The 14,466-nt window shown below is 48.4% G+C and overlaps 1 protein-coding gene across 1 annotated transcript in view; it reads left to right on the plus strand.

Moving 5' to 3' along the window:
• The window catches only part of SIPA1L3 (signal induced proliferation associated 1 like 3), a 248,595-nt gene that overhangs the window by 218,714 nt on the left and 15,415 nt on the right, over positions 1 to 14,466 (plus strand). The window contains exon 16 of the mRNA XM_003796134.3: positions 2,594 to 2,815. Coding sequence (XP_003796182.1) covers positions 2,594 to 2,815 — 222 coding nt within the window. The remainder of the gene's footprint in view (positions 1 to 2,593; positions 2,816 to 14,466) is intronic.

Raw genomic sequence — 14,466 nt, forward strand, 5'->3', positions numbered from 1 at the left:
AAAAAAAAAAAAAAGAAAGAAGCATAAGTCTATAGAGTCTTTCATTTTAAACCACAGTTTACCATCTTGGACTATTCGTTTCTCCCTACTAATTCAGATCACCATCTATAGTCATTTCGTTCGGCCTGAGGACTTTCTTGTTACTTTCATAATATACAGATGTGCTAGCAGTAAATTCTCTAGTTTATCTAGGAACATCTAAGAATGTCTTTATGTTGCCTTCATTTTTCAAGGGTAGTTTTGCTGGAGATAGAATTCTTGGTTCACAGGTGTTCTTTTTTTTCTTTCAGCACTTTGAAAATGAAATTCTATTCCATTGTTTCAAATGAGAAGTCAGCAGTTAATTGTATTGATGCTCCACTGTATGAGATAAATCCTCTTTCTCTTGATGCTTTTAAGATTTTTATCTTAGTGTTTGATTTTAGCTCTTTTTCTAGGTATGAATCATTTTGTGTTTATGCTGCTTGGCATTTGTTGAGCTTCTTAGATGTGTAGATTAATGTTTTCATCAAATTTAGGAAGTTTTCTGCTACTGTTTCTTCAACTATTTCTTCTGCCCCTTTCTCTCCTCTCCTTCTGAAACTCCTGTTGCACATGCACTCACAGCCTTGAGGTTGTCCCAGAGGTTCTATTCTGGAAGGACTATGTTCACTGAGCTGGGGGGAGGCAGGGAGGTCCAGGCCAAAATGCTACCTATTCCCTCTGGTCTTAATTGAAGTTCAGCAGTTTTTCAAGCATAAATGCTTCTCAGATTGTTGTATTCCTTTGATCAACTTTCAGAGACTGGCTGGACATGGTGGCACATGCCTGGTAATCCTTAGTGCTCTGGGAGACCGAGGAGGGTGGATTGCTTGAGCTCAGGAGTTTGAGACCAGCCTAAGCAAGAGCGAGACCCTGTCTCTACTAAAATAGAAAAACTATTGAGTATGTGGTAAGCACGTGTAGTCCCAGCTACTAGGGAGGCTGAGGCAAGAGGATCGCTTGAGCTCAAGAGTTTTGAGGTTGCTGTGAGCTATGATGTAACGGCACTCTATCCAGGGCAACAGAGTAAGACTCTGTCTCAAAAACAAACAGTAAAAAAAACTTTCAGGGCTCGGCACCTGTGGCTCAAGTGGCTAAGGTGCTAGCCACATACACCTAAGGTGGCGAGTTCGAATCCAGCCCGGGCCCGCCAAACAACAATGATGGCTGCAACCAAAAAATAGCTGGGCGTTGTGGTGGGCGCCTGTGGTCCCAGCTACTTGGGAGGCTGAGGCAGGAGACTCGCTTGAGCCCAGGAGTTGGAGGTTGCTGTGAGCTATGCCACGGCATTCTACCCAGGGGGACAGCTTGAGGCTCTGTCTCAAAAAAAAAAAAAAAAAAACTTTCAAAGGCTGATATGGTGATTCTTTGGGGGGTTGATTTTGTCCTCTTTCTTTTTTTACAGTTTTTGGCTGGGGCTGGGTTTGAACCTTTCACCTCCGGCTTCTGGGGCTGGCACCCTACCCTTTTGAGCCACAGGCGCTATCCCTTATTAAATTTTTTTGAAACTCGATTTGCTACAACAGGTTAAGTAGTTGGTTCCCCAAGAGTTTGTTCTAGTTGACAGCACTGGGGTCATTGTAGCATTAATTCAATAAGAATCCAGCATTTGGAATATTAAACTGTGGTTTTAGATTGGACTAGCTGGAATGATTAGCTGACATATTGTTAAAAGTGCTCGTGGGTGGGGCACTGGCTCCATATACTGAGGGTGGTGGGTTTGAACCCAGCCCAGCCCAAACTACAACAAAAAAAACAGCCAGGCGTTGTGGTGGGCACCTGCCTGTAGTCCCAGCTACTTGGGTGTCTGAGGCAAGAGAATCACCTAAGCCTAGGAGTTGGAGGTTGCTGTGAGCTGTGACGCCATGTACCAAGGGCAATAAAGTGAGACTCTGTCTCTCAAGAAATATTTGAATAGGCTACATGGCAAAATACATTTTTAAGTAAAAGTAACATTATGAGTTACAGTACAATATATTAGTATGATTCTAGTTATGTAAAAACAAAATCCTCTCACCTACCCACTTCCCCCCCAAAAAAAAACAATCCCCTTTCTCAGATTGCAGACGTATATACGTTTTGGGGGATTTTTGTGGAGATAAAATCTCACTCTGTTGCCCTGGGTAGAATGCCATGGTTCATCGTAATTGACAGCACCCTCAAACTCTTGGGCTCAAGTAGTTCTCCTGCCTCATCCTCCTGAGTAGCTGGAACTATAGGTACCCACCATATGCCCAGCTGGTTTCTCTATTTTTAGTAGAGATAAGGTCTCATTTTTGACCCCCATCTCTACTACATGGATTGGACCAAGGAGACCAGTGCTGACTTTTTCAAATTTCCATAGAGGAACCAAATACACTAGCAGGCCACTTCTGGGGTGGAATTGGGCACTGTGCAGGTCACTTTCCCCTTTCTCCAGACAGGCTTCTATAGTGTTGGAATTTTCCACAGCAGGAGTATATTTGTGTCTCTTGTGTAAATGAACTTTTTTGACTCCCAAGAGTAAATTTCAATAGCTCTGTTTTGCCAAGTGTGAAGTGGATTTTTTATCTCTTTCTTTTTTGATTTACAGTGACATGGGCTCCAGGGCTGGCTACCCTGCTCAGGTTTACAAAACTGCCAGCGCAGAGACTCCTCGGCCCTCCCAGCTGGCCCAGTCCAGCGCCTTCCAGCTCTCCGCCTCCGTCCCCAAGTCCTTCTTCTCCAAGCAGCCTGTGCGGAATAAGCACCCAGCAGGGTGGAAGAGAGCGGAGGAGCCACCCTCACGGCCACTCCCCTTCACTGACCCAAAGAAGTAAGTAGCTGGATGCCCAGTACGGCACGGCATGCCTAGAGCCAGGCCAGAGTGTCGCTGGGGCAGAAAGAGGGCACTGCCTCACCTACACAGTGGGGATACAGCTACAAATGGGATGACAAGAGCCCCGCTCTTAGGGAGCTGGCATTCCCAGTGGAGTGACAGACAGTGAGTAGAGTGAATAAGAAAAGCATGCAGTGGGTCAAGTGGTGGTTGGTACTGTGGGTATCCAGACAAAGAACATTGCAGGGAGAGGGAATAGCAACTGCAGGGGCCCTGAGGCAGGACTGCAATTGTCCTGTGGGAGGAAGACCAGGGTGGCTAGACAAGTAGGGAGAGGCAGAGGGAACATGAGGTCAGAGGGGCAATGGAAATGGATCATAGAGGGTCTCATGGGCCACATGTAAGGGCTTTGGTATCTGCTGTAAGTGAGATGGAAGGTGTGGGACAGAGGAGGAAGGACGTGATCTAAATTGGGTATTCTCAGGGTCGCTGTGGCTGCATGTGGGGAGCTGCCTGTGAGGAGCAGGGAGGAGCTGCTGTCATGGTCCAGGCAGAGACGTGGAGGCGGAAGCAGGGTGGAGGGCGTGAGGGTGAGAAGGGGGCGGGTTCCGGAGAGATTGTCTGTGTCTGAACAGGAGCAGCCTGGATTTGCTGGCAGGTTGGATGGGTGTGTGTGTGTGTGAGAGAGAGAGAGAGAGAGACAGAGAGAGGGAGAAAGAGGTTGAAGATGACAGCGTCTTGAAGCCTGGAGGATAGATGTGCCTTGCGCTGCGCTAGGGATTGAGTGAGGAGCAGACTTGGGGAAAGCACAGGAGCTCAATTCTGGAAGCTTTACAGCTGACGTGCAATAGGACATCCAGGCAGAGACGTGGAGGAGGCCAACAGATGAGAAGCCTGGAGTTCAGCAGAGAGGTCAGGCCGGAGAGAGAATTGTGGGTGTTGTCATTTTGTGGCAGGGAGTGTGTTTGGAGAGAGACACCTCAGCCAAGCCCTGAACCAAGGTGCTGCCCCAGGTGAGGGTGGGGACCTGATGGGCCACCAGAGGTCAGATCAGATGAGCCCAAGAGCATAGGAGTGAACCTCCTGGAGGTCTTTCAAGGGTTCAGGCAGAAAAGTAAGGCCGAAGTGAAGCAGTTGCATGAGCCCATTTGAGGCATTTTGCTTTAAAGTGAAAGAAGAGAGTAGTGTGTAGTTAATAAAGGTTTTATCCTGAGCAGTGGCTTATGCCTATAGTCCTCGCACTTTGGGAGGCCAAAGCAGGAAGATTGCTTAAGGTCAGGAGCCGGAAACCAGCCTCAGACAAAGACCCTGTCTTTACAAAACAGTAAGGAAAAATGAGCCAGATGTGATGACACACACCTGTAGTCCCGGCTACATAGGAGGCTGAGGCAGGAAGTTCACTGGAGCCCAGGAGTTTAAGGTCTCAGTGAGCTATGACGCCACCATACAAGTGACAGAGCACCAGACCCTATCTCAAAAAAAAAGTTTTGTTTTTTAGTTGGAAGATATGATACCTAACATGTACTGAGTGTTCACCGTATGCCAGGCTCAGTTCTAAGTTTGGTTTCTATTTTTCTTTCCTTTTTTTTCCTTTTCTTATATTTTGTAGAAATGGGATCTCACTGTATTGCTCAGGCTGGTCTCAAACTCCTAGCCTTAAGCAATCCTCTTGCCTCAGCCTCCCAAATCCTGGGATTATAGTCAGGAGCCACTGCACCCAGCCTCTAAGTTCTTTTATGTTAATTAATTCACTGAATCTTCACAGTAGCTCCGTGAGGTAGACCTGTTCTCCCCATCTTACAGACCAGACAGCTGAGATCCAGAGTCATGCAGCTGGTGAGAGATGGAACCTGAATCAGCCCAGAGCCTGGCCCAAGGCTCATGTTTTCTTGGGTGAGGGGTCTTTGCCCTCCTCCATTCTGTTCTTTGTCACATTTTCTTTATGACCTGGATATGGGCACTAAAATTTGTGGGTGACACAGAGCTTGGAGGGGGAGATGTGTTAGGAGACAGAAGGTGTCTCCAGAGATGCTGGCAGTCGAGAGCACTAAACTCAAAGTGAGAATCCAGTTCATGCCTCACTAAGAGCCAGAGGGGACTCTGAAAACTAGATTCTTTTGTTTTGTGGGGGGTTTTGGGGTTTTGGGTGGTGGTTGTTGTTGTTGTTGTTGTTGTTGTTGTTTTTTGAGTCAGCATCTCACACTATCACCCTGGGTAGGGTAGAGTTCCCTGGTGTCATTGCTCACAGCAACCTCAAACTCTTGGGGTCAAGTGATCCTCCTGCCTCAGACTCCTGAGTAGCTGGGACTATAGGCGCCCACCATAACACTGTCTAGTTTTTCTACTTTTAGTAGAGATATAGTCTCACTCTTGCTCGGGTTGGTCTCAAACTCCTGAGCTTAAGAGATCCTCCCACCTCATCCTCCCAGAGTGCTGGGATTACAGGAGTGAGCTATCTTGCCGGGTCTCATCACTGGCTCCTTTTCGTAAACCTGCAGCATCTTCTTGGTGCTCCCAGGATTAATGACAAAGGCTCTTATTCACTGAGCTAAATTCTGTCCAGGCACCACATTCTTTGCCAGACTGCTGCCAGACCTTGTGTGATCAGCCCTTACTTCCCTGTCCCTATCCCTACCATTCTGCTCTGGCCACGTACCTCTGGCTCCTCCTCCAACTCACCTACCTGACCCACCTCAGGGCCGCTGCGTGGGCTCTCTTAGGCCTGGAAGGCCCATTCTCCAGAGTGCACCAGCTCCACCGGCTGCAAGGGAGAACTGGCCCAGGCCTCTGCTGTCGTCTGGGGTTGCCTGCAGTCTTTGGTGTTCCCTGGCACACAGAGGCAGCAATCTTGTCTCTTCCTTCCTCTTCATGTGGTGTCCCCCTGTGTGCAGGTCTCTGTGTCCACCTTTCCCTTTTTTGATAGGACATCAGTGATATTGGATAAGGTTCCACGCTCATGACCTGACTGTAACTTGGAAAGACCCTGTTTCCAAACGAGGTCATATTTGGAGATTCTGGGGGTTAGGACTTCAACATAGGCATGGTGGGGAGCCTAGTTTAACACATAACACAGCACCTCTGCTGGGACAGAGGCTGCAGAAGGGAAGAAGCCTAGGGTCAGTGGGACAGCTGAGCCTCATGTGGGTGCTCAGAGGGCCTCTCTGAGGAAGGCTCGTCTGTGCCAAGAGCAAGGGTGTTGTGTTATGTGTTGAACTGGGTCGCCCCTCCCAATGCCATGTCAATACATTGACATGCCTTCTGAAGATGGCTCTTTATAAGTGTGTATTTGGGTAAACATGTAAACCAGGTATATAAAATATTTGGGAACACAAGTGAAAGAGTTTCATGGTTCCTTATAATATTTATTAATTTAATTGCGGGTACATTTTTGAAATCACATGTGTAAAATATTAGCTTTGAGTTATTGCCGTTGCCCATACACTTCTATTTCTTGATGCTGTTTCATTCAGACTCTCCATGAGCATTTTGGAGATAGTGTCTTCATCATTGTTAGAGGCACTTTGGAGTCACCTAACCTAGTTTTCCAGAAAACTTAATTTTCATGTCTAGCTAACCATTTGAGATTACACTTTTTTTTTTAATCTGTGTATAGTACAGTCACTTGGAAATTGTATCCCAAGGCAGAAAAACTTAATTATTTTTTCTTTCTTTCTCTTAGGGACAGAGTCTCTATTGCCCTTGGTAGAGTGCCATGGCGTCATAGCTCACAGCAACCTCCAACTCCTGGGCTTAGGCAATTCTCTTGCCTTAGCCTCCCAAGCAGCTGGGACTACAGGCACCCACCACAACGCCCCCCTATTTTTTGTTGCAGTTTGACCAGGGCTGGGTTTGAACCCGCCACCCTCGGTATATGGGGCCAGTGCCCTACCCACTGAGCCACAGGCACCACCCACAAAAGCTTATTTGTATAACTTTCTTCCTTACATTTATCAGCACCTGCTCTTCCACAATTTATTATAAACCCTTTGGCTACATTAAAGCATTTAATCTTTGCTACAAAACAGTGAGGTGTAGTACTTTGCATCCCATTTTCCAGGTGACAGAAAATTGAGGTATAGAACAGTTGGGCTGCTTGCCTAAATTCATTGATTTGGTTGAAGTTTTATTTCTCCACATGTGATGATCATTGGTTTTGTAATTTGTCCCCACAGGCTCACCACATGCTATGAACTTGTTCCCCTAGAATGATTGCATAATCTGTCTGTCAGATGTCTTTGCTTTCTTTCAGTTGATTCTGGTCAGGCCCCCTAACACATCCACGACCTGCACTGGTGGAGGCTGTGTGCCCCCTGGAGGAATGAAAGTGGCTGCAGCCAGCACAGGGAGTGCCATCGTGCCACTATGCAGCCTGGCTGCCCTACTCAGGCTGTGTAGACCTGGCCTCCTTGATCTTCCTGGCAACCCCACAAGAGGGATCTTGTCCTTACCCCCATTTTCAGATGAGGAAACTGAGGCACAGTTAGATCCAGGGTCACCCACTATAGAAGCAGCACATCCAGTCATGTGAGAGACTCAAGTAAAGACTACTTGCACCCAAAGCAGTGACTCAGAATTTCTTGAGGAATAATTACTTGGAGGAAACAGTCTCGTCTCTATTCGGGTACTGCGTTCTGTATTTGTCAAACAAAAAACAGAGTGACCTGGTGAAGGTAGAGAATCTGTGTGCTGTGGGTACCATAGCACATGCCCCAGAAGGGCTCAGGAGTTTGAACTTGCTGTGAGCTATAATGACACCACAGCACTCCACCCAAGGCGACAGAGTAAAAGTCTGTCTCAAAAAGAAAAAAAACAGATGGAGATGCCTGTAGCTCAGTCAGCAGGGTGTCGGCCACATACACCTAGGGTGGCGGGTTTGAACCCAACCTGGGCCTGCTAAGCAATGATGACAACTACAACCTAAAAATAGCTGGGCATTGTGGCGGGCACCTGTAGTCCCAGCTACTTGGGAGGCTGAGGCAAGAGAATCACTTAAGCCAGGAGTTTGAGGTTGCTGTGAGCTGTGACACCACAACACTCTACACAGGACGACAGCTTGAGACTCTGTCTCAAAAAAAAAAAAAAAAAAAAGAGAGCATGGCTCCGTGAGTGGGACAGCCTCAGTTTGTATCCCAGCTCTGTCAGTATTGGAGCCAACTCTGTAAAGTGAGTGGTGTAAACACCTGCCTCTCATGGCTGCCACCAGTCACATGTGAAACACACTGGCCACAGGGTGAGGGCTCCTGCTGCCTGGAGCTGCATAGTGAATGCTGCTTCTATCCAGAGCAGAGCAGACCCTGGGGCTGCTCACAGTGCCAGACAGATGTGGCTCTGAGAGTCCTCAACTCACTGTGCCTTTGTTTCCCTGGCCAGGAAAGGAGAAGAAAGGAATGCCTACACCCTAGAGAGGATGTGAGAATTCAGTGAGCTCATAAGCAACTGCTCAGTGATGGTTGGCTGGGCTGGTGGACCCTGGCATCTAATGGTTGACACCTGGCATTTGGCCTCCCTCCTTTGGGTTTAGGGGCATCAAGGTCCAGCTCAGTGATCCACAGAGTAAGGAATAGGGAGGTCTCTCTTCTAACCACCCTACCCCACCCTGAACTTCAACCCCTGTTCCCACAGCAGGGCTGACCCCCTACCTCAGCTGCTGGCCTCTCCAAGCCATCCTCCCAGGAAAATTCTGCCACCTGGAGTGTAGACCTGGCAAGTATCTTTGCCAGCTATGTTGGCAGAACCCCCAGCTCAGCCAGGCCAACAGCAGTGCTAATTAGCTTAATTAACCCTGTCCTGAGGGAGCCACCCCAGTTGGAGGCCAGAGTTCCGAGTGAGCTGGGATCAGGCCCAGTGAGGTTTGACCCACTCGTTGCCTTGTGCTTCCAGCCCACCTGTCACAGGGAAAAGGAGTCACCCTTGTCCGGGTCCTAACTGCAGAGCCGCCTTTGTAATTTTCCTGTCTTTCTTTCCTTTTCTAATATAAGTAGTTTAACTCTCCAGCATGGCAAAATTCAAATTTAGACAGCACAGGCAAATCAGAGAGTATGTTCAGTGCCATTGGTCAGAACCTTAAGGATTGTTTTTTTCAGTTATATTTTGAAAGGTAAAACATAAACACGGTAAAAACCAAAATAGTACAACAGGGTTTGCAGTGGAAAATAGGCCTCTGTTTCTTCCCTGGCCCCCAGCCATCCTGCTCCCTCCCCAGAAGTGACTGTTGTTTCATTTCTTCTAAGTCCTTCCAGAAATGTTCCAAAGTCAGCTGAGCATCCGTGATTGTGTGAGCCTCCCTTGCACCCCTGTGACTGTATTTACCTATGTGGCCGCCTCTTGGTCACACACTCCTGCCTTTCTCACTCGCTCTTGCTCTTGAAATCTGTTGGCAGTGGCCCACTATCCCTGCGCTCATTCTTGTTAACAGTTGTAGAGTAGCCCATTTATCCCCGGAGATTATTAGGTTTTGACAATTATAGAAACCAGAGATCTGCAGAAAAAGGAAAGATACTGGAGTTGTACAAGCCCATTTGTATCACTTCGTTTTTTTAAACTGGAATTAATGCCATTTTTAATTATTACATGGGGCCAGGCATGATAGCTCATGACTGTAAGTAATTCTACTACTCTGGAAGGCTGAGGGGGGCAGATTGCTTGAGCTCAGGAGTTTGAGACCAGCCTGAGCAAAAGTAAGACCCCGTCTCTACTAAAAATGAAAATACTAGCCGGGTATGGTGACTCATGCCTATAATCCTAGCACTCTTGGAGGCTGAGGCAGGAGGATTGTTTGAACTCACGAGTTCAAGACCAGGAAGAATAAGACCCTGTCTCTAAAAACTAGCCAGGTGTTGTGGCGGGCACTTGTAGTCCCAGCTGCTCAGGAGACTGAGGCAAGGGAATCACTTGAGCCCAGGAGTTTGAGATTGCTGTGAGATATAATGCCACAGCACTGTACCCAGGGGGACAAAGTGACAATCTGTCTCAAAAAAATAAAAAGTAAAAATGAAAAAACTGGGGCAAGAGGATCATTTGAGCCCAAGAGTTTAAGGTTGCTGTGAGGTTTCTACTGAGGGAGAGAAAGTGAGACTCTGTCTTAAAAAATTAATTAATTATTGCATGGAATTTGTAAGTTACGTTGGAAAATTCTTCCAGAAGAAAGACAGTAAAAGCAAAAATGATCAGTTTGAGTCTCCAGACTGAGTTGCATCATGCAGCCCTCTAATGAGGTCAGGCCTCAGAGGCTGCAGTAGATGAGACAGGTGCAGGTTTGAGGATCACAGTAGAAGGTTCTAGCATAATTTCTTCTAGTGAGCCAGGCTTCCTCTATAGAATTACCAATGTTCCATTACAGTACTAGTGTACCTAGGAGCTGGAAGGTGATTTTAGCAAATGAACAGAAATAAAACCGAGCAGGAAAGGAATATTTGTGTTCTTTTGGCTTCATTTTTTTAAATGTCCCTATACTTTTTTTTGGTTTTATATAAGTCACTTCAACTTGTAAGAGGGAGGGACAATGGTCATAAGGAAGGTTGGTCGTATGTGATACGCTTAACTACTTTTATCTTTTTCTTTTTGAGACACAGTCACTCTATCACCCTGGGTAGATCACTATGGCATCGTTGTAGGTCACAGCAACCTCAAACTTTTGGGCTCAAGTGATCCTCCTGCCTCCGCCTCCTGAATAGCTGGGACTGCAGACGCCCACCACACCTGGCTATTTTTTAGAGATGGGGTCTCACTCGTGCTCAGGCTAGTCTTGAACTTGTGAGCTCAAGCAATCCACCTGCCTCAGCCTCCCAGAGTGCCAGGGTTACAGCCACAATGCCTGGCTAATTTTTCTGTTTTTTAGTAGAGGACTGTCTTGCTTTTGCTCAGGCTGGTTTTAAACTCTGAGCTTGAGCATTCCACCAGCCTCGGCCCTGCAGAGTGCTGGGATTACAGAAATGGACCACCCTACCCAGCCCTTCACTTAACTACTTTTGAGAGCCTACAGCAGGGTAGACCCTGTCCCCAACACTGCACATGACGAGAGGTAGGAAGGAAGGGAATAGCAGACACACAGAACAGTCATGATGAGATAGGACAGTGAAGCTGGAGCGCATGATGGCCTGGTAGAGGGCACCTGGGCTCGGAGGGCACACAGTAGGTCATCTGGGTCACAGTAGGTCAACCAAGTGGTCAGGGGAGGTCCCTCTGTGGAAGTGACATTCGAGCCAAACCAGAATGATGAGAAAGCTAATAGCCACAGGGATGCTGGGGAGGACACTAGACAAAAGGGATGGCCAATGCAAAGGCCCTGAGGCAAGCGTGTGCCCAGTGTGTTTTGGAAATGTTGGGAGGCCTGAGCTGGAGATGAGGCAGAGAGTGTACAGGGAGGATTGTGTTGGATTTCATGGGCTGTGGTGAGAACGTGTTTAGAAAGTGAAGCCCCCCCCTACAGATCTGCCCTTAGAAACAAGAGTTCCATACGAAGTCTGGCATATGTATACTAGGCTGTGTACAAGCTAGGCTGTGTGTGAGTTTTCTAAAAAATGGTTTCACACTATGCATACCCACTTCTTATTTCCCATGCCCTGTTGGTCAGCCTCACTCCTTTGGGATGGTGTTCTGGGGAGCCAGGGCTGGCCTGGTCCTTCCCCTGGTGAAGGGTCTTGCATTTGTAACATCGCTGGACCCCAGGACGCACCCTGTGCACGTGGCACCACATATGTGGTCCCTGTGGGCCTTTCTGAAGGACACAGTTGCAGAAGTAAGACTCCTGGGGAGCAGATCTTTGTCCTCACCTCTCAGGACTAGAGCCTGTGGACAGCTCACCTTTCCAGCCGGGAACTGTTGACAGCCAGCCCTGCTTCCTCACCACAGGAGACGGGCTTGATGGGCTCCTTCCAGATGCTCCATGGGCCACACTCTGAGTCACATTCCCCTATGCAGGGGATTCTGGGAAATGCCAAAATCAAAGGCAAGGGGCTGTCCCCGCTGGCTTCCACAGTTACCCTTTGGTGTGTTTGCGTATGTCTCTGTCTTTCTTTCTGTTTTTTCTCTTTTGGATCTAAAGGTTTTAATTTGCCCAGAGAATATACTTCCCTGATACTAGCAGAGCTAACATTACCTAGACCCGGAATTCTAATTTGAGGAAAAGTGTGACCTGACAAGAAAAAAATCTCACCACCCTCTCGTCCTTCCTTTGTTAAAATCCCTAGCCTGGCGGCTGAGAGAGAGAGAAAGATAATGCAGACTTTAAAACCCTCGGGAGCCAAGACATCTTAGTTCTTCTCTGGGTTCAAAGATTCTTTTTTTCTTTCTTAAATGACAAGATACTGAAGTCCAGGTGTCAGCCTTTTTTAAGTTAGTTTTTATTATTATGATTATAACATCTGATTATGATAAAATAAATTCAGACGGTTGGGAAGGGTATCAAATGAGAAGTGAAAGTCTCATTTTTCTACCTATTTCCCAGAGGTGATCATTGTTCATAATTTCTTCCAGGATTTTTTTCTGCACACAGAAGCATATTTTTTAATCAAATGTGATCATGCTCCACATACCGTACGTCTCTCTGCACCAGTTCTGTGATAGAAACATGGCCGTCAAGCTCTGCAGCCTGGTGGCCTCAGTTTGAAGCCAGACTCCTCCACTCCCTTTCTGTGAGCCTCTGGACAAGTGGCTTAACTCCTCTGTGCCTTAATTGCCACATCGAGGATTCTGGGTACACATAGTCCTCAACGCACACAACTGTGGTGAGGATCAAATGTTTGTGCATGTTCCAGAGAGGACAGGCCTGGCTCTGTCATGGTTCATGTCCTTCTGCCAGGTCATAGGCAAAGATAAAACAATCGCAGGAAAGATGAAAGGATAACGTAGTAAGAGAATGACCAGCTGAAAGGCAGTGCCAGTGTTACGTAGTTACTTTAACATCTGTGTGCCTCAGTTTCCAATCTGTACAAGGGGAGTAATAGTAATAGTGGCTCCCTCTGAAGGCTGCTTTGTAGATTTAACCTGTTAGTCTACAGAGGGCCCTCAGGATGGTGCCTGGAGCACGGGATGGTGCTCCTGTGAGTGTGGCTATTTCTTTCCTAGAGGGTGGTGACACTTCAGGACAGGGCCCTAGTTTTCACTAGAGAAGTAATACCTGAACCCAAAGACTGGGTCAGAATCAGAAGACAAGGGAAGGCAGAAGTCAGCCTGGCCCTGGACCACTGAGTGAGGGGCACGGGGCCCCAGGGGACCAGCCTAGGCTGGGAGAGAGCCCTGGAGCCATGGGTGACAATGTGCAGAGCCCAACATCGCAGCTGAGACAGCAGAGGGCTGAGTAGCAGGGAGTGGCATGTGCAGCTCAGGGTTAGCTGTTCCAGAACAGCCCTGTTTCTCAAGAACCCGCTCTGTGTCAGGTATAGCCAGGGACTTAGCAGCAAACGTCTTGACAACACTGAGGTGGCAGATGAGCGACCAGGGGTCAGAGAGGTGGTGAGACTTGCCCAGCTTCCCACAGCAGGGCAGGCAGAGGCAGGACTCAGACCCAGGCCTGTCCACCTCCAAGGCTCCCTTTTTAACCCAAGGCTGGGCCTCGATGGCCCTTAGACCACTGAGTGTTCTGGAAGGCACGGCAGGAGCAGCTTTGGGAATGCTGAAGAAGAAAGGGAAGAGATCTGAGTGACCCGGCTTACAGGCCACCCTCTGGAATAGGAAGCCCAGCAGAAAAGTGGGTAGCCTGGCCCAGTGGCTAATGCCTATACTCCTAGCACTCTGGGAGGCTAAGGTTGGTGGATTGCCTGAGCTCATAGGTTGGAAACCAGCCTCAGCAGGAGCCAGACCTCATCTCTAAAATAGCTGGGTGTTGCGCCTATAGTCCCAGCTACTTGGGAGGCTGAGGCAGGAGGACCATTTGAGCCCAAGAGTTTGAGGTTGCTGTGAGTTATGACACCAGGACACTCTACCGAGAACGACAAAGTGAGACCCTGTCTCAAAAAAAAAAAGAAAGAAAGAAAACTGTGGGCCTTAACAGCCAAGAGGCAGCCAGTCCCACTCAGGTTCCCAGGCCTGGTCTCTGGTCCTCCCTGCCACCGTGACAGGTGAGCTCTGTTGTTCTGTGTGAGGCTCAGGAGATGGGATGACCAGCCCTGTAGCACCTAGGCTAGAGGCCTGCTGCCAGCTGCCCAGCACTTGCCCACAGGGACCAGGTCCCCCACCTCGGGCTTTTCTCTCTGTGACACCCCATCCTTCTTCTTGTCAGGGCTACTCTCATCTTACCTAGACATCTACCTCTGCTTCCTCACCATCTCCCTTACTCTACCCTCGTCCCCACTCCCACAGGGACCAGTTTTCAGCCCAGCACCCTGAGTGATCTCTGAATGCATATGGCCTGCTCAGAACACTCTGAGGTTCCCAGCTATGATCCCAAGTCCCCACTGTGGCTCACAAGCTTCCTCGTGACCTGTGCCCCACCTCAGACCCCACCTGCTGCCACTCACCTCCCTCCTAGCCTCATCACTTGCTCTTCCCTCCATCTAAAGGCTCTTCTGTGTGGAGTCTGTTTGTCCTCCCTCCCTCCCTCCCTCCCTCCCTCCCCTTCCCTCCGTCTCCTTTCTCTCCTCCCCTTCCTTCCCTTCCCCCCTCCCTCCTTTTTCTTCCTTCCTCCCCTCCCCTCCCCTCCTCTCCCCTCC

This window comes from Otolemur garnettii, unplaced genomic scaffold (assembly GCF_000181295.1).
Source record: "Otolemur garnettii isolate 467f Iridium unplaced genomic scaffold, OtoGar3 scaffold00100, whole genome shotgun sequence".
Classification (NCBI taxonomy): domain Eukaryota; kingdom Metazoa; phylum Chordata; class Mammalia; order Primates; family Galagidae; genus Otolemur; species Otolemur garnettii.